At 37.0% G+C, this 20,534-nt stretch overlaps 1 protein-coding gene across 1 annotated transcript; it reads right to left on the reverse strand.

The window, feature by feature from the left end:
• Nucleotides 1-291: 291 nt before the first annotated feature.
• vcam1b (vascular cell adhesion molecule 1b) lies at nt 292-16,583 on the reverse strand. The gene is made up of 13 exons (XM_053633973.1): nt 14,741-16,583; nt 12,132-12,407; nt 11,726-12,031; nt 10,906-11,178; nt 10,618-10,698; nt 7,745-7,828; nt 6,695-6,970; nt 6,288-6,593; nt 5,468-5,740; nt 4,565-4,843; nt 2,971-3,273; nt 2,538-2,813; nt 292-1,844 (listed from the first exon to the last, which is right to left on the reverse strand). The coding sequence occupies exons 2-13, from the start codon at nt 12,286-12,288 to the stop codon at nt 1,399-1,401; spliced, it is 3,060 nt and encodes a 1,019-aa protein (XP_053489948.1). The 5' UTR covers nt 12,289-12,407; nt 14,741-16,583; the 3' UTR covers nt 292-1,398.
• Between the last annotated feature and the right edge of the window lie 3,951 nt (nt 16,584-20,534).

Genomic DNA, 20,534 nt, shown 5'->3' on the forward strand with positions numbered 1-20,534 from the left:
CCTAATAATATTAAAGCATTCGCAACATAAAAATGCATGCAATGTTTTTTTCTCTATAAACAAAAAATAATTTATGCACAAAGGATATATGGGGGCGACTGACACAATGTGGTATCCACTCCCTCACACTGAAAGCAGCCTCTTAAGTAATGGATTAAGAAAAAGTGAATTCTTTGAACACTAAATTGTCGGAAAATTTGTCAAAGAAAAACTGAAAGTAAATCAGGAAGGAAATTCCATTTCACTTACTCCAAAACTTTCCCATATCTTCCTTTCACATCAGAGGGACACTTCTTAAATAATAAACATTTATTAAAGGCATTTTCAAAATTAATCATGAATTTTCACAAAGAGTGGAAACAATCACAAAACAGACATACATTTCTCCTTTAAATAGTATACAACAATTCTGATATCAGTGAAATATCATCAGAGGGATAAGAAGTCCTCTCTATACCCGAGCCAAATGCAACAGAACAGAAAGTGTTTAAAAGTAACATTAAGGGACAGTATGCCACATGCACACTGTACTCATGCATATCACTCTCAGCTCAGCTTGGGCAACTATTTTACCAAATGATACATTCACTTGCTGGAAGGACTGTGTTATACATGAGAACGCTGCTTAAAACAAGAACACATTTTTTGCTTAATAATATATACATCATGTTCTCTGGCCATGTGTACACACACACACACACACACACGCACACACACACACACACACACCCACACACACACACACACACACACACACACACACACACACACACAGAGAACTGCTACAGTACAATACAACAGTATTTAGTTCTGTATTGTCTTTACAGCATTGTGATTCATTTTAGTGAAGTGTGATTCAGTTCAGCAGCATGTTATTCGGTTCACTCAAGTACAGTTTAGTTAGTACAGAATCTGTTTAGTGAAGTGTGATTCAGTTCAACAGTTTGAGATTCAGTTTAACAGAGTGTAATTCAGTTCACCAGAGTACAATTCAGTTCATCAGACTCTGTTTCATTTTAACAGAGTCTACTTAGTGAGGCGTGTTTCTGTTCAGCAAAGTGTGAATCAGTTCAGCTGAATGTGATTCCGTTCAGCAGAGTGCAACTCAGTTTACCAGAGTTTGTTTAGTGGAGTGTGATTCAGCTCAGTACAGCGTGATTCCATTGAGTGGAGTGCAGTTCAGTATAGCAGAGTGTGATTCATTTACAGTCTGATTCATTTATTCAGAATGTGAATCAGTTCACCAATCAGTAATTCAGTTGAGCAGAGCCTGTTTCAGTTGAACAGGGTTTAAGTGTGATTCAGTTCAACAGTGTCTGATTCAGTTCAGCAGAAGGTTCAGCAGACTCAGCTTCAGTTCAGTACAGGAGACTCACTTTAAGTTTTTGTCCATGCAGTCTACACAGTTTCTTGTATGCCATCAGTCAGCTCATAGAAACCCTTCTTTTTTGCTCTCCTTATACAGTTCAGGGAGCTGGCTACTGTAGCCAGAACTCCCAGGCCAATGACTGGAATTATAAAGTCAATGGAATTAAGTTTTCGTAACAGGACTGAGTAAATATTCCCATCATCATTCTTCTTACTCATTACATTAATTGTGAAAATCTCAGTCTCAGAACCCAGGGCATTGGTGGCATTGACCTGGTACAGACCTGAGTCGTTGGAAGTGAGGTTGACCAGCAGGAAGGTACCATTAGAAGAGTAGATGTCATTTCCATTGTCCAGTTTCCTTAAGGTGATGTCAGATGGTGGGAAGCTGACTGACTGGCAGCAGATTGTGACAGTTCCACCCTCTTGCACCTCCTTTGATGGGTATACCGTCACAGTGATATTCCTTGGAGGTGCTGTTGTTGGAAAATAAGCAGAAATGACAAAAGCAGGTCAGAATGGTTGAATGCTAGCATGACATTCATTCATTTTGTTGTAAAAGATTAAACAGATTGTGCCATTCATCTTCAGTAACTACTTAATCCTTCATCCTAAAGTGGGAATACACTCTGAATGGAACGCATGCACCTATTCATACTTAGGCAATTTAGAACTGCCAATCCATTTAGAATGATATTGGGAGTTGGGAGGAAATGGGAGAGTCCAGAAGAAAACCAGCCAGACCATAGATGGTAACCTGGGGTCAGGAGCAATCTGGGGACCATGAAACAATGTGGCAACAGTGCCACTGTGTCACCTGTATTGAACAAGGTTTCCCAAGGTTTATAGACCTGGAAAACCAGTGTCCAGTATAGTTTGGTGATTACCCTTCTCAAAGCCACCTAATTAAGCTCACCAGATAATTACCAGGTTTACCTGGTGGGATAGAGCAGGCAAAACATCAAACTGTGCTGGAATCTGGTCCTCCTAGGCCAAAATTGTGGAACCCGGGTGTGGGACATTGGCAAGTCTTATACAGAAATAGTGTTAAACAGTCTAAACCAAACTGTCCTGGACTGCAGGACTATCTAAAGTCTAGTCTCTACATAGGACTAGAACATTCATATCTATAGGTCAGGATGATGGTTGAAGGGATACATCATTCTTACCTTGCACAGTAATCTGGACGTTCTCCCTCTGATGGCCATATTTGTTAGTGGCCTCACACACATAGATACCAGAGTGTGATATATTAGTAAAGGAGATTGTAAAAGAGGTTTGGGTCCCATTACTGGAAACCAATTTAGTCTCTTCTCCATTCTGCACCCTTTTTAAAGTCACATATCCCTCTGGAGAACTCTTGGTCTGACAGGAGATGGTCACAGTCTCCCCTTCATTCAGTTTCGTCTGGGGTCTCACGTTAATGGTGGTATGCTTGGGTGGATCTGTAAAACCAAAACAATACTGTAAAGGTTGACTAGTGACAAGTGATAAAATTCAAATGCATCCCCATCAAGAACCTTCTTACATTTGCTTCAGAAATAAGATCTATTTATTGGAGATTAAACCTCCAACTTCCCACAAACAACCATTTTCACTCACAATGCACTGCCAGTGTGGTAGATGCTGTCTTCTGTGTTGATAGAACCCCCATCTTCAGTGATACCTTGCAGGTAAATGTCTTATTTTGGTCACTGTCCTTAGGTTTGAAGGGGATAGTCAAGCTAAGGTTCTGCAGCTTGTTTGAGAAATTCCCACGCACTGAGTGCAGCTCAAGCTCTCCATCCAGCCACTGCATATGAAAACAGTCAACTGGGAAGACTCCACGAACTGTACAGGTCAGGTTGGTCACTTTACCTTCCAGAAAAGGTCCAGAACTTTCAATGATCGGTTCTGAGGGAAAGGCTGATGTAGAAAAAAAAGAAATATTATTAAGGTCTTTGGATTGAAACATGGCCTACCAAAGTCATGTCTCATCAGTATGCTTTTAAAGTGTAATTCATTATTTAGAAATTTCGAAATTCCCAGTATCTGAGAAAGAACATGTTGTGGGAAATTACATCAGTGGCAAAAATGTTTCAAGGCAGCAGAGCTCAAATATACTCCATTTTAATAAGCTTGGAGATGTTTAATCATGCTTGTTCCTCCTCATCCTCCCTAATCACTGAATCAGTGGCTGCTTCTTATCAGAGCTGGCATAAACTGCTTTCAGAATTTATCAGGCATTTTACTGGCTGAGTCAGGGATTACACAGCACTCAAGTATAATGCTTGGCTCGATATTGAGTTATCTATTACCAGAGTATAATTTAAGGTGCTTTGCAGGGGACGGCATTTCTCTAAAAACCGAAACCACCCCCATAAACATGCTATTCCTCTGTTCCATTCCTGTTAAATCTCATTATGTACTGTCCGTTATTGATAACAACCAAAAAAATGTTAAAACAAAAAAAACAAAAAAAAAACAAAAAAAAAAAAACACTACAAACAAATCTACTGACTTTCCTTAAAGAATCTAAGGGGTTCTCAGAGGTTCTTGGAGAGTTCATGGTTTTTAGTACTTTAGGCCTGGGAAATATGATGATAGAATATCAATATCGTGATCATTATCTTTAAGTCACAATACACTTTTCTGCGATATCACAGGTATTGTAATATTCTTTCTAATATTTCATTTAAGAATAACATTTACAAACCCTTACTAGAAGCAGATAATTGATATTAAAAGTTTGTACAAAACCTTTAAAATCGCAAAATGTTTGTTTTTTCAGTTTATTATTAGAATGTATTAAAATCATTAGAATGTACTTTTTCTCCTTTTCAGTTTTCATGTATTTCATGAACATCTTCATGTATTGTGATATGATATTTTTTGTTATAATTCCCATCCCTAGTTCAACTTGTTAGTTTCTCTGATAGGGAAATAATAGGGGTTCTATCTGGAACAGCGCACAATAAATACATCTCAGGAAGTGAAAATATCTTGAATATAGTCATATATATACAGACTACAGTACATATAGACTACATATATACTATAATAAACCTGATATAAGATTATTAAATCTATTTCTACTGATTTCAAACTTGAAAATTTCTTATTCTACTGGCAGATCATTTTGCTTCTTTATAGAAATTAATGCTTAAAATAAGCACAAATATATAATTATTATAAGTAACACTTGAATGATACTTACAAAAAACCTTCAGCTCTGTGTGTTTGGTCTTCACGACAGAGCCACATTCAACTTCACAAATGAACGCTCGGTTATCCTCCAGACCTACGGTCCATGGGCCTAGCTGGGATATGAATGCCTGAGTCTCAGTCCAGTTGAGAAGTGGTTGATGTGTCACATTTTGCCATGTTATGTGAGCATGAGGACAGCCTGAACTATTGCAGGACAGCATCATAGAGGAACCTCGCTCTACTGGGATGAAGCTCATATCTGGCTGCAGGGATACTTCCAGGGGATGAACTGAAAGGGAAAATGTTCAGGTCAAATTGGAGCATGTAAAAGAATAAACCTCAACTTTTCATTATTGGCTAGTTATGTTGATAATGAGGAATCCCTGAAATGCGTATTTGGTTTATGTTTTTTTTTTTCTATGTTCAATATTAGAGCTCAGAGCTCAAAATGCATGACTAAACGCATCCCAGATATCTTGTGCAAATTTGCAGCACATACAAAGCTGTCTATTTTATACAGCTAGGGAAAGACATTAGCAGATCTCATTATTTTCACATACAAAGATTTTCAGCCTTTAACAGCCTTAATTGGGGCTACGTTCATGCTTATTGTTTCTGTCACCTGCTTCATGTCCTTGAACTGGGCCTGACTTTGTGAACTGTAGTCAGGATGTCAGTGGTTTCGTTTCACTTGTTTAATGATGCTATGACTAATAGTTTTCCCTTTGTTCTCTTTTTTCCCACTTTCCCTTTTTAATAGCCAGCAATCTCACGCAAATTTCATAACAGAGCAACTGGTCAGAAAGTCAGAGTTGATGAAATATTTTTTGCAGAAAATGTACAAGCACTTTCTCAGACAAAGGTTAAGCCTTGATCCGTCACATAGAATATTCCCACAAAACTTAAAACTCACTTCCAACAGTAACGGTGACATTGTCTGTCTGTGTCCCACAGGCGTTTGTTGTTTTGCACACGTAGACACCTGAGTGACTGAAGTTGGCTTTGTGGTAAGTAACAGAGACTCGAAGCCCATCACCAGACTCCAGCTCTGTCTCCTTTCCATCCAGCACTTTGCTCAGCACCAGACTGTTTGTGAGATTGCTGTCACTCACACAGGAGATGTTCATAAACTCATTTTCTTTTGGATTATTAGGGGACACAGAGACCACAGTGCTCACAGGAGGACCTGCAGGAACAAAGCTCCAAATGAGTGATCCTCAAAGAACTTCACATTATGCAAGAAACTCACTAAATTCAATAAAGAAATGAAAAATTTGTTTGTGTATGTCCGTATTATTTTAAAGGAGCAGTTTGTAATGTTTAGAGCCCTCTGCTGCCCGAGAGATAAAATTGCAATACGTTAATAACTCCTTCCTTTCCCCAACTGAATGTTCCACCCCTTTATTAAAATTACCTATGCCTACTGAGTTAAAAATAGATCTGTCAATAAGGAGAGTCTTTTTTCTGTGCAGACAAAATGTATATGGAAGCCTGAAACACTAAAATGAACCAGATTTGATGCATGACAAGATAATAGCTTCTCTATCATATCTTTAGGATTGTGTAATTATTACAGGTCTTGAAAAACTTTTAAACGTTACAAACGGAACCTTTATGTCAAGGATTCTTTAGTCCAGTCCAACAAATCCTGCGTTCCCTGTGCTAACGCACCCAATCCAGCTAACTATTGAGATGCTTTCTCTATTGATGTATAATGGAATTGAAAAACTTACAAAGGACAGTCATGGACACGGTGGTCTCTCTGGTTCTCTCCTCCAGTGGCAAGCCATCAAGATTGAGTGTGGCTTGACATCTTATTGTCTCTCCCTTGTTGTTGATTTGTGGTGTAAAAGTGTATTTGGACTGAATGGATTCAATGCCATATACTCCATCCTGTGTGTGGACCACTTCACCTCCCTTCAGCCATTTCACTGTCATGTGTTCTGCTGGATAAACATCTGAAACCTCACAGGTCAGGGTGTTCGTCTTCCCTAACACCAAGCTGTCATGTCCAGAGATGACTGGATCTTTTGGAAAAGCTGAAAATTAAATAAAGCAAGCAATTAGATGTTACTCTGTTCTAGCAGGACCTCAGGGTAGTTTTTAATAAACTGCATTTCTGATTAATAAATAAACTCACAGTATACTTGGACTGTCACTGCAGCTTGCTTGGGCATGCCCTGGCAAGTTGTCTTGCACTGGATTCTATTTTCATGATTTTTATTAACACTCTTGAAGACCAGAGTTGATTCCTTTGAGGACGTCTGGGTTTCAGCATACAGGGGTTTGTCCTCCAGACTACTCCAGGAGAAAGTCATTTTCTCAGAGCACTTACTCATTCGACATGTGAGCTGCTGTCTGTCTCCCACTCGAAACAGTGGCTTCGCTGGACTGAGCTCCACTTTGACAGAGGAATCTTTGGACAGAAATTGAATAAGAATAAATTTTGCAGTTATGATCAGAATTAAAATTCAGAGTCACAATCACAATCAAAACAAATCAGAATCAAAATTAGAATCTGAATCTGAAAAATTTAAATAACAATCAGCAGTAGAATCAGAATCAAAATGAATTCAAATCAGAACTGACTTGAGAATGAGGATTGGAATCAGAACTAAAATCAGAATCAAAATGAAAATAACAATCAGAATCCGAATTGAAATTAAAATGATTCATAATCATAATTAGAGTCAGAATCCCATTGGGATTCATTATGAGATTGTTTTTAAATTAAATAATATGAAATTATTTCTTCTTATTATATGAAATTATTTGAAATTATTATTTGATTTCATTAGAACATATCTGAGTTTAGTTTTAAGAATTGTCCACTGCCAGATTATTTTGATCTCAAATTATGTTCAAAAAGCGGACCATGTATTTTATAAAAAAAAAAATGCACTCATATGAATCACTGAAAAAATTAACCTTGGATCAATTTTTTTTAAAGTTGCATCAACTTCTCGTGGGTAATGTTTTTAGTTTCTCAAAATTAAAAAATAATACATTTTATATGTTGTAACTTTTAGTTAACTTTTTAGTTGAGCAAAACAAACAATGACCTGCAACTAGTTAAAAAAATAAATAAATAAATAAATAAATAAATAAAGTACACTGTAAAAAACAACAACTAAAACCTTTTTTTCAGTATACTTTTTGCATCATGCCAGGAATTAAACAAATCATGTACCTGCTGTGCAGCAAAGGATGAGATGCAGGAGAACAGTCAGAGTAACTGGATCTGGAACCATGTTGAAACTCTTTAAATCCAATAACAGGAACAATGTTTAAGTATTAAATCAGTGAGTCTGTGCAGCTCTACTACAGAGTCATCTCATTCTGAGCAGCTTTATAGTAAGGATTTGGGAAGGGGGGAGGGATATTTGGATCAGAAGAGGGAAGATGGGGGAGTAACACACACACACACACACTCTTCAAACAATAAGAAAGTCCTGCCTGAAATTCCCCTAGTGGAGGCGGTGTTTGTGAGTGAATCTCTCCTCATTTACACCAGCTTAACGTTATTTTAACAAGTCCTGCTTTATCTTACCTCTTGCTATTTACTATTTTTAGCAATGTAACTAATCGCAATCATTTCCCATGTACCTTTAATACTGCAGCTTTCACTTTACTTTAAACTTAAATAAAAGGAAGGCATCTCATTGGAAAAAGCATGTTGATGTTGATGTAATTTGTGCTAATTTGCTAAACTAACTGGTTATATTTCACAAAGTTTGCCTGTTTTCTTTGATATGTTCAGGTTAGAATAGCAGTGATTCGTGTAGTTAACAAGCAGCTAGTCAGCAAGTTCAATTCTAGCTATGGTAAATATTGTCCATTTACATGATAATTTACTTCTGCTTAATTAATTAGCAAACTATGTAGTGTCAGTCATGTATATGAGCAACAGACTTACACAGATTATTAACATGTTATTTTAAGCTTTTCAAGCATTATAAATGTATTTCATGGTGAAGTTGTAAATATGGAAATGGAAATTCTTGATGGCAGATTGTGCCTTAAATGATTCTAACTACTGTCATCATTGCTCCTACTGCTGTTTGACATCCATCTTAAATGCACGAGCCACATTTGTCACGTTTTCCAATTGTACAAATGAGGAAAACATTTGTGAGTTTATTTTGTATAGTTCCTCATCTTCCAAAATTCATTTCTGGTTACACCACTGCCAGCACAACATGCTTCTGAAGGCTATAGGTTGGATTTGTACCACGGGCCTTGTGTTTGACACATGTGCCATAACACTTCCTTCTGATTAGCTTTTTTAACTTTTTTAGACTATTAAGTAAGCAAGCTTTGAGGCAGTTAGGTTCCCACTCCTAAACTTCATGCTCTGGATACTACGATCTCTGCTGCTGCCACCTACTGTGGAAGAATAAGTTGAACTCATGATGAATATTACCCGGAAATATCGCAATACAAGATATGAAGCAAATTCATCTTGCAGGTATTTCGTAAAGCAATATTTGAGACAGCAATATTCTGTCTCATGCCTAATTTTGACACATTTATCTATCATTTTACTTAAGTAGAAATACTCAGTACTTTTTCAACCCCTGTATAGTTCCTATTTTTATGTCATATTGTTATTTTTTTCCAGTGCTGCACAACATCTTGCACAATATCGCACATCTCACACAAGTCTATATAGCTTCTGTGAAGGATTATGCAAAATACATCCATGACAACTATTTGTTAAATATTTATCTTGTTTTATTTGTTATTTATCTTATATTTTCTACTGTAGCATAAGAATTTTATAAGAAAGCTTTTGTAAGAAAAACATTCAAATGACACGATCACATGATTACATATTACTACTGGATATTCTATTTAGTAAAATTAAACTTTAAAAACTGTAATCAAAATTCTGATCAAATGTTATATAGTCATTCTAATAATGTGATCAAAAATAACCCAGGGCAGGAAATTCTTGGGGGGAAAAAGGAGTTTTAGAATAGAATAGAATTTACAATTTTTGTTTGCTAATCCACAACCCACAGTTGCTGTTTAATTTGGAAAATCCTTTCATTAGTGCTTGGATTATTATCATCTGATGGGTTGGAGAAATATCAGAGAATTTCCCAGAAATCCAGCATTGAAATGAAACCAAAAGCACAGTAGATGGAAAGACAGTAGATGGAAAGACAGCCAAAAGCAATATAATATTACAATCGACTCAGGAAGCTGTTGTTAACATATTTTCTCTTAGGTTAAGGCACAGAAATGTCCATGGCCTGGGAGTTTTTAGGATTAAAAAAGATGTGGGAGTAGGGCCAAAACATTTGGGGCTTTTTCACACATAAACAAACAAACGCACCCGCACGCAGACAGGCACACACACACACACACACACACACACACACACACACAAAACTTGAGTGAAAAATAGACCCTGAAAGATTTACATGAACTTCAGCGTTTCTTTTTCATTTTGGTATTTTGTATTTAGTGTGTCTACTTTCTGCTTTAATGACAGTATTCACTCAAGCTGGTATGGACTCCACAAGTTTGTACAAAACCTTAAGTGTCAGTAGAAGACATTAGACATGAGCAAATTCTGACCTTTTGTACAAAGCAGTTAACATCAATATCATGAATTTGCTTCAAATAGGGATTTAAATAGGGACCTAGAAAAAGTGCAGCTTCTTAAATATTAAATATTCAAGATATTGAACATTTACTTTGTTTTAAAACCTTCGGTTTATTTCAACTTGAAATTTAAGATTTAAAGTGGTCTCAGACTTTTGGACCACACTGTATATATAGTTTTTATTTCAGCTGTATATTGGAGTTGAAATTAGTGATTGGAGCAGGAACCCCAGCTTCCTAATATAGAAGGGGTGTACTTGGTCTGCACCAACGTTTAGGTAGGTGTACATGTCAAACTAACATCCAAACTAACCCCGAAAAAATTTTTCAAGTTATGTGAAGTTACATGAACATGATATGAACAGAGCATAAGGAAACATAATGTGCACTGTAGCAGCTAAACCCATACAGTGACAGCCCAGGAAAAAGTCATTTTCTCAGAGCACTTACTCATTCGACATGTGAGCTGCTGTCTGTCTCCCACTCGAAACAATGGCATCGCTGGACTGAGCTCCACTTTGGCAGAGGAATCTTTGGACAGAAATTGAATGAGAATGAATTGTAGAATTTTTATCAGGAGTGAAATTAGAATCAGGATCAGAAAATAATCAGGATCAGAAATCAGTATTACAAACAGAATCCAAATGAAAATAAGAATTATAAACAGAATCAAAGTGAATCAGAACCATGATTAGAATCAAAATCACATAGAACATTCCCACAAAACTTAAAACTCACTTCCAACAGTAACGGTGACATTGTCTGTCTGTGTCCCACAGGCGTTTGTTGTTTTGCACACGTAGACACCTGAGTGACTGAAGTTGGCTTTGTGGTAAGTAACAGAGACTCGAAGCCCATCACCAGACTCCAGCTCTGTCTCCTTTCCATCCAGCACTTTGCTCAGCACCAGACTGTTTGTGAGATTGCTGTCACTCACACAGGAGATGTTCATAAACTCATTTTCTTTTGGATTATTAGGGGACACAGAGACCACAGTGCTCACAGGAGGACCTGCAGGAACAAAGCTCCAAATGAGTGATCCTCAAAGAACTTCACATTATGCAAGAAACTCACTAAATTCAATAAAGAAATGAAAAATTTGTTTGTGTATGTCCGTATTATTTTAAAGGAGCAGTTTGTAATGTTTAGAGCCCTCTGCTGCCCGAGAGATAAAATTGCAATACGTTAATAACTCCTTCCTTTCCCCAACTGAATGTTCCACCCCTTTATTAAAATTACCTATGCCTACTGAGTTAAAAATAGATCTGTCAATAAGGAGAGTCTTTTTTCTGTGCAGACAAAATGTATATGGAAGCCTGAAACACTAAAATGAACCAGATTTGATGCATGACAAGATAATAGCTTCTCTATCATATCTTTAGGATTGTGTAATTATTACAGGTCTTGAAAAACTTTTAAACGTTACAAACGGAACCTTTATGTCAAGGATTCTTTAGTCCAGTCCAACAAATCCTGCGTTCCCTGTGCTAACGCACCCAATCCAGCTAACTATTGAGATGCTTTCTCTATTGATGTATAATGGAATTGAAAAACTTACAAAGGACAGTCATGGACACGGTGGTCTCTCTGGTTCTCTCCTCCAGTGGCAAGCCATCAAGATTGAGTGTGGCTTGACATCTTATTGTCTCTCCCTTGTTGTTGATTTGTGGTGTAAAAGTGTATTTGGACTGAATGGATTCAATGCCATATACTCCATCCTGTGTGTGGACCACTTCACCTCCCTTCAGCCATTTCACTGTCATGTGTTCTGCTGGATAAACATCTGAAACCTCACAGGTCAGGGTGTTCGTCTTCCCTAACACCAAGCTGTCATGTCCAGAGATGACTGGATCTTTTGGAAAAGCTGAAAATTAAATAAAGCAAGCAATTAGATGTAACTCTGCTCTAGCAGGACCTCTGGGTAGTTTTAATAAACTGCATTTCTGATTAATAAATAAACTCACAGTATACTTGGACTGTCACTGCAGCCTCCTTGGGCACTTCCTGGCAAGTTGCCATGCACTGGATTCTATTTTCATGATTTTTATTAACACTCTTGAAGACCAGAGTCGATTCATTCGAGGACGTCTGGGTTTCAGCATACAGGGGCTTGTCCTCCATTCTTCTTCAGGAGAAAGTCATTTTCTCAGAGCACTTACTCATTCGACATGTGAGCTGCTGTCTGTCTCCCACTCGAAACTGTGGCGTCGCTGGACTGAGCTTCACTTTGTGAGAGGAATCTTTGGACAGAAATTGAATCAGAATAAATTATGATCAGGATTAAAATTCAGAATCCGAAAAAAATAATTAAAATCAGAATAATTCTGAATTAGAATCAGAATCAAAATGAATCAGAAACAGAAATACAATTACAGAAATTATCTTTTATCAGAAATATAGCTGCAAGCAGCAATTACGGGGCCAAGCACTACCGAAGCAAAGTAAGGAGATAAGCAAGCATGATTTTAGCATTGTCATGGTTTTATGACAGTTATAAGCAAACGTGATATTTTCATATCTTGTTAACACTAGGTGGTGCTGTTCCAAAACTATCATTTTTGACCATAATGCAGGTACCCTTAAGTCATGATGTCAATGACAGGTAGCTTTTGATAACTTTTTGCCGACATGGTCTGAAGATGATCTCTTAAAATTTTGTCAAAATTGGGCAAACGATCTAGGACAAGTTAAAAAAAAATGTTTTTCAGAAAATTCAAGATGGTGGACAGGAATTTTAGCCTACCATGGCGTAATTAGTATCATTGTTCTCTGCATGACCCAGGGAATCTGTCAAGACTCATGACAATGGGCAAAAGTAGTCAAAAGCTATTAGCATTTTTTTTAATTGTGTTATAATTGGTGACCACAAGGTGGTACTGTGCTGAAATTTTTTAAGTACTTTCGGGACATGTTCATGATGACATCTACCAATTTTTGTAACAAAGTCGTTCGTAATTACAGCATTTAAGACTAAATTCAAAATGGCCAACACCAAAGATGGCGGACATATGAAAATGTAATATCAAATGACTTATACTCATTGAATCTGTGGTTTCATGATTTAAGGACAAACTAATCATAAATAATAAGCAGTACCCTCAAGTCAGGTACCCTCAAGTCATGATGGCTATGACATATCCCAAGTTTGGTATAAATCCGCTAAAGCGTTACAGAGATATAGCCTCACGTCCATTTTGGCATGCTCACCGTCGGATTCGTTTGTGCGTTGTTTGAAATTGTTTTGGTCTTTCAAAAAGGTTTTGCTAACATTTTGCCAGTGTAGTCTGAAGATGATCTCTTTCGAAGTTCATGAAAATCAGATGAACAGTTTAGGAGGAGTTTGTTTTTCAGAAAATTAAAAATGTTGGAAAATCTAGTGGAAATTAAAATCATGGAGTCCGTTCTACTCGGCACGCGGCAATGAATCATGGGGGAAAGAGTGTTTCTAGCACTTATGATTCAAAAGTTATTAGCGTAAATGTGAGTGCAAATTTTAGCTGTTGGTAGCATTAGAGAGTTTGAGGTAGAGACTCAAAAATTGCTCAGGTTACTGTTGAGACTGTCATCTATCTATGTGCCAAATTTCATAACTTTCTCATAAGCGAAATTCTATGGGCTGCCATAGACTCAAGAAGAAGAAAGAACACTAATGAAAACAATAGGTGCCTACTATTGTTCAGTGCTTGGCCCCTAATTAGAAAAAGAATTCGAATTAGAATCAGAATCAAACTGACTCAGAATAAGCATCATAATAGGAATCAGAACTGAAACTGAATCAGAATCAAAATGGAAATAACAATCAGGATCAGAATCAAAATAAATCAGAAACAGAATTTAAATTAAAGACACACTGGGAGAAAAAACATAGCAAGTAAAAAAAACCCTCAAATGTAGACCAAAATAATTGTCATCATGAAAATATTTTACAATTAGATAATTGAACTTATTTCTAAATGGTTTTTTATCAGTTGTCCATTAATTGTCCTGCCAGATCATATTATAAGGCAATTTCAAAGTATTATATAAATTTGCCTGCATTTAAGATTCTCACTTTTGATCATTTCTGCTGAGCATGGTCAGAATCAGAATAAATTTAATAAAACCACTGCCATTATCACTGAGATAATATAAAGAGGTATTTGTGAGAGGTCATTTTAAGTGCTGTGGTGGTTAAAATATATAATACAGCTGAAACTACATGCATTTTATAGAAAAGTGGAAAATGATAGAGACAAGTGACAAGTGACAAGTGCTCACACAAAGACATAATAACCTTGAAAAAAATTTACTCTTGTAGTTTTCATACACTGAAAAAAATGAACCTTGCATTATACTAAAAGAAAAGTGTGTCACCTTGTTGCAGGTAATGTTTTCAGTTTTTCTCAACTGAAAAAAACCCCATTGTTTTTATATAGTGCATCATGTTTTTTTAATCTATTTTTTTACAGTGTACTTTTAGCATCATGCCAGGAATTAAATAGATACATTGTACCAGATGTAACTGCTTATATAGCATGCAATATGTTTAACAGTGATGGACACTTTAATATAATAAAGCACAGAAATCACGTACCTGCTGTGTAACAGAAGATCAGATGCAGGAGAACAGTCAAAGTAACACGTAGAGCTGGAATCATGTTGACTCTTTAAGTCCAGGAACAGGAACGATGTTTAAGCATTAAATCAGTGAGTCGCTGAAGATCTAGAAAGTACTACAGAGTCATCCCACTGTGGGCAGCTTTATAGTCATACTGGAGGGGTGGTATTTGGGTCTAGAGGAGGAAGAATGGGGAACACACACATACACTTAAAACACCAAATAAGCCCTGCCTAAAATTCAAATGAAAATGAAAACCTGTCACCTATGAAGTGACTCGGATTAACCTCAAATAAAGATGTACTGTTGCAGGATATTTTTGCCTCTTCAACCTACACTGGTCCTGCTAGCTCACAAATTCAAACTATAAACTTAATTAGACTATCTGACTGGTTGTTTGGAGAAATAACACAGCAGAACTCACGAAGACTGGATTCAGAAGAAGCAGGTTTATTTAGCAATCAGAAAGACAGCAAGCAACCCGAACTGGTCCTAGGGATACACGCCACATGAAGATGTAGCTTGCACCAAAGTACCATTGCTCTTTATATATATTTATATATATTTCATGCATGGCACCATATCTAGTTTTAGCCAATCATACACAGTTCCCTTTTGGGTGCGTCCTTATCACAATCTTAAACATGTATCCCAGTTACATAATTTCACATTATTTCTAACAGTCCCCAAGTTTTTCCAGTTAATGCAGCTGTGGATTTCCCATTATCTTTTTCTTGGTTTATTTTTCGCTCCCGCAAATGTCACTGTTTCCGTCATTGCACTAAAGGACCTATATGTTTTCTACCATTTTGCTTAGTCTTTATTTACTCTTGAGGCCCTCTCTTACCAAGGACAAGCAAAGGCATCACCACTACACCTTCCTTTTTCTGAGTCATGGGTAAGTTAGTTCCTTCCTTATCTGTTCCTGTACAATGTACTTATGGCCTCTCATATCTCTCTTTTCTGAGAGTCATGGGTGAGTGCCTTTTCAGCTGAGTTATGGGTGAGTGCCTTTTCTGCTCTATGTGTTTTGGGGCTTGCATTTTTTAATGTCAAAAGTAATACTTTCAAGTATTCTATTACTAATACACAAATCCTGTTTCAAACCCATTTCTGTGTGTGTGTACTTTTGATTGCCCGTGTATACATACTGTATTCTACCTGTGCCTGGGGCCCCACTGCTCTTTTGACCTACACACACACATAGACTGCACAAACCTGTTCACATTAACACTGAATTTCCACAGCTTTCACATGTCAGATGAGGTTTTAATTCTTTATATTCTTTTTATTACTCTAAATTTCTACATAATTTCCAACACTGTTTCCGTACAATTTTCTTGACATCCTCTTGGTTTCATCCTGCTGAAGACAAGGTCCACAAAAAGCATGTACAATATCTCATTGTCAAAAGGTATCAATGAGTAGAGGGTTATATTATAGTATTGTACTTGTTGTTGTACTTAAGCATTGTTTTGGTGTATTTAAACTTTACTTGAGTATTATTGAAATTGAATACTTGCATTCTTACTTGATTAAATAAACAATGAAAAAAACTTTATATTTTATATTTACATTACATTGATACATTTCAGGCCTTCAAAGTATTCATTACAAACCTCAAAGGTCTCGTCTTATCTCATCCAGCCAATGACCTTATGCTATACATCAGTAGAATGAGCTCAGTTTAGCATCCAGTCATCAGTTTAGCATCCAATCAAGTTCATCAATGTAGAAAAAACTATAATGAATTGTGTAAAAGATGCCTAATTTGAAAAAGTAATTTGATGTTGAGGTAACTTTTGCTAATTTGCAAACATTAACTGGCTATATTTAACAAAGTTAATCCTGTTTTCTTTCTAATTTTTGGCTTCTTCAACCTGCACTGGCCCTGTTAGCTCACAAACTTAAATTATGAACTTAATTAAACTATCTGACTTGTGTTTATAGAGAAATAACATAGCAAAACTCACGGAGGCTGGATTCAGAAGAAGCAGGTTTATTAAGCAGTCAGTGAGACAGCATACAAACCGAGCTGGGCCCAGGGGTACACGCTACACGAAAATGTAACATGCACCAAAGTACAGTCATTTGCAATGTTTCTTATATACAATCCAGGCATTCATGTACATTTGGGTGTGTCCTTATCACAATTTTGCATACCTGTCCCAGTTACATAGCTTCATTCTATTTTCTAACAGGCTTATTAGTTAATGCAGCTGTAGATTCTTTTCCCTGTATCTGCTTTCCCCCTCACGCGGACGTCATTAATGGTGTCATAGCACTAAAGGGCCTATTGTCTTCTTCTTTTGCTGAGTCATGAGTACGTGAGTTCCTTCCTTATCTATTAAGGCAATATACTCATGGCCCCTCTCTTTTTTCTTTTCTGCTGTGTTCTGGGTGGGTGCTTCATATATGTTTTATATGTTTTTTGGCTTGCAATTCTTTAAATGTTCTCCTGTATCTAGATGTATGATCCAAAACCATCAACCCTGGTTCTTCTAAGCAGAACCCTGGGCCTCCCATTAAGAATAAAAAGATAGAGGCTTCTTCCCAAACTCGCTTCACCGGGCCTCTTCTTAAAAAGAGGAAGGTAGATGTATCTACTTAAACACACCTTACGGTGTCACCTTTCAGGAAAAGGAGAACTGATGCATCGACACAGACATGCTCTACTGTTCTATAAAGAAGAGAAGAATTGATGCATCAAGTCAAACATACTTTACTATGCCTTTTATAAAGAAGACATACGCGGATGCGTATATTGAGTGTCATGTGGTACACAGACCCCCCAGTATCCCTCTGCTTCTAAATGTACCCAGGCTACCCAGATCCCCTGGACAGTGAACAGTGGACAGTGTATTTTTATTAATTACACGAACCCTGTTTTCAAAACTCATTTCTGTGTGTGTGTGAGTGTGTGGTTGTGTCTACTTTGCATACACATGGACCTTTCTTATCTTACTCATTACAGACTACTGAACTCGGGTCCCCGTGACACTAAATATCATCAGTTATTTAACATGTCGAGAGTAGGTTTTTTAATTTCTATATTTTTATTCTAATATCTCTACATAATTTAATCTAATATAATTTTCGATCACTATTCACATAAAATTTTCACCAGACTTTGGTATTAACTCAAGAAATCCACACATATAAAGAAATCCAAACATTAAAGTCCATCAGTAAAGTTATGTGTAATAAAGAGGAATGACACAGGAAAAAAGTATTGAACACGCTAAGAAAAAGCAGTTCTCCAAGGCAACTTAAGGCAAGGAACCAGAAATCCGTAAGTAATTATACCCCCTATCTGTGCAACTTAATATCAGCTGGGTTAGTAAATTGATGGTCTACAAAAAAGCTTTTCATTACCAAGGAAGTGATTGTTCTTTTTTATAGGGCTGTAGGAGACAGTTGCTTTATTAACGTGGATTTGTCTCAGACTTATTGACATTTGTACTTGGACTTGTCTTGGTCTTAAGCATTGGTCTCACTAAATATGGTCTTGGTCTCAACTGAGTGTTTGTAAAATGTCTGTTTCTGTTGGCTTTTCTTTTCATATGCATAAAGATTGATGAGAAAGAACTCCTTCTAATGAAAAGCCCAAATAATGGTGCAATAAACACAAAAAAATGTGTAATAAATGAAGCCAGATAGTTAAAGTGAAACTAGGCCTTGAAAAGGATTTGATGTTTTTCAGTCTCTATCTTGATTCTGTCTTTCGTTTCAGCCTGGACACAGACCAATTTCGTACATACTTTACTAAATGACCATTCCCAGAATTTATATAACTTGTACGAAACACACTATAAACATTTCATTGGTGCTCATATTGGTGCTCAGCGACTAAGGCTCTGGACTTGTGACCATAGAATTTGCTATGGCAGCAACACCTCAAAATGAAGCTGAGAGGCTATCACGCTTGACTTATGCTATATGCTACTATCCAGTGAATTTTTAGAGTAATAGGCAGTTGAGAGTCAGGAAGTCATCCAGCATACAGTGGTGCTTGAAAGTTTGTGAACCCTTTAGTATTTTCTATATATCTGCATAAATATGACCTAAAACATCATCTGATTTTCACACAAGTCCTAAAAGTACACAAAGAGAACCCAATTAAACAAATGAGACAAAAATTGTATATTATTTATTGTGGAAAATGATCCAATATTAAATATCTGTGTGTGGCAAAAGTATGTGAACCTCTAGGATTAGCAGTTAATTTGAAGGTGAAATTAAAGATAGGTGTTTTCATTCAATGGGATGACAATCAGGTATGAGTGAGCACCTGATTTATTTGAAGAACAGGGATCTATCAAAGTCTGATCTTCACAACACATGTTTGTGGAAGTGCATCATGGCACAAATAAAGGAAATTTCTAAGGACCTCAGAAAAAGAGTTATTGATGCTCATAAGGCTGGAAAAGATTACAAAACCATCTCTAAAGGGTTTGGACTCCACCAATCCACAATCAGACAGATTGTGTTCGAATGGAGGAATTTCAAGCCCATTGTTACCCTCCCCAGGAGTGATCGACCAGCAAGTATCTCTCCAAAAGCAACATGTGTAATACTCCACAAGGTCACAAAGGAACCCAGGGTAACTTCTAAGCAACTAAAGGCCTCTCTCACATTGGCTAATGTTAATGTTTATGGGTCCATCATGCGGAGAACACTGAACAACAACAGTGTGCATGGCAGAGTTGCAAGGAGAAAGCCACTGCTCTCCAAAAAGAACCCTGCTGCCTGTCTGCAGTTTGCTAAAGATCATGTGGACAAGCCAGAAGGCTATTGGAAAAATGTTTTGTGGATGGATGAGACCAAAATAGAGAAGGAGAAAAGAGAAAAGAAAACACTGCATTCCAGCATAATAACCTTATTCCATCTCTGAAACACGATGGTGGTAGCATCGTGGTTTGAACCTGTTTTGCTGCATCTGGGACAGGACGGCTTGCCATCATTGATGGAACAATGGATTCTGAATTATACCAGCGATTTCTAAAGGAAAATGTCAAGATATCTGCCCATGATCTGAATCTCAAGAGAAAGTGGGTCATGCAACAAGACACCGACCTAAGCACACAAATTGTTCTACCAAAGAATGGTTAAAGAAGAATAAAGTTAATGTTTTGGAATGGCCAAGTCAAAGACCTGACCTTCATTCAATAGAAATGTTGTGGAAAGACCTGAAGCAAGCAGTTCATGTGAGGAAACCCACCAACATCCCAGAGTTGAAGCTGTTCTGTACTGAGGAATGGTCTGAAATTCCTCCAAGCTGTTGTGCAAGACGGATCAACAGCTACTGGAAATGTTTAGTTTCGGTTATTGTTGCACAAGGGGGTCTCACCAGATACTGAAAGCAAAGGTTCACATACTTTTGCCACTCACAGATATGTAATATTGGATAATTTTCCTCAATAAATAAATTACCAAGTATAATATATTTGTCTCAATTGTTTAATTGGATTCTCTTTCTCTACTTTTAGGTGTTGTGTGAAAATCTGATGATGTTTTAGGTCATATTTATGCAGAAGTACAGAGAATTCTAAAGGGTTCACAAACTTTCAAACACCACTGTAGTCTAGCAGTTTGTTTTAAGTGGGTTTAGACATAGGTTTGTTCAACTGTGTTCAAGGTCATTAGAGGTCATGTTATTAACCAAGGTTTACATGTTTCATCAAAATTTCTAACTACAGCTCAAAAAGCACCCAAAAGAACTGAAACTATAGTTTCAGCAAAATCACCAGTGTTGATTTAACACGCACAG

The sequence above is a fragment of the Ictalurus furcatus genome, chromosome 10, assembly GCF_023375685.1.
Source record: "Ictalurus furcatus strain D&B chromosome 10, Billie_1.0, whole genome shotgun sequence".
Classification (NCBI taxonomy): Eukaryota; Metazoa; Chordata; class Actinopteri; order Siluriformes; family Ictaluridae; genus Ictalurus; species Ictalurus furcatus.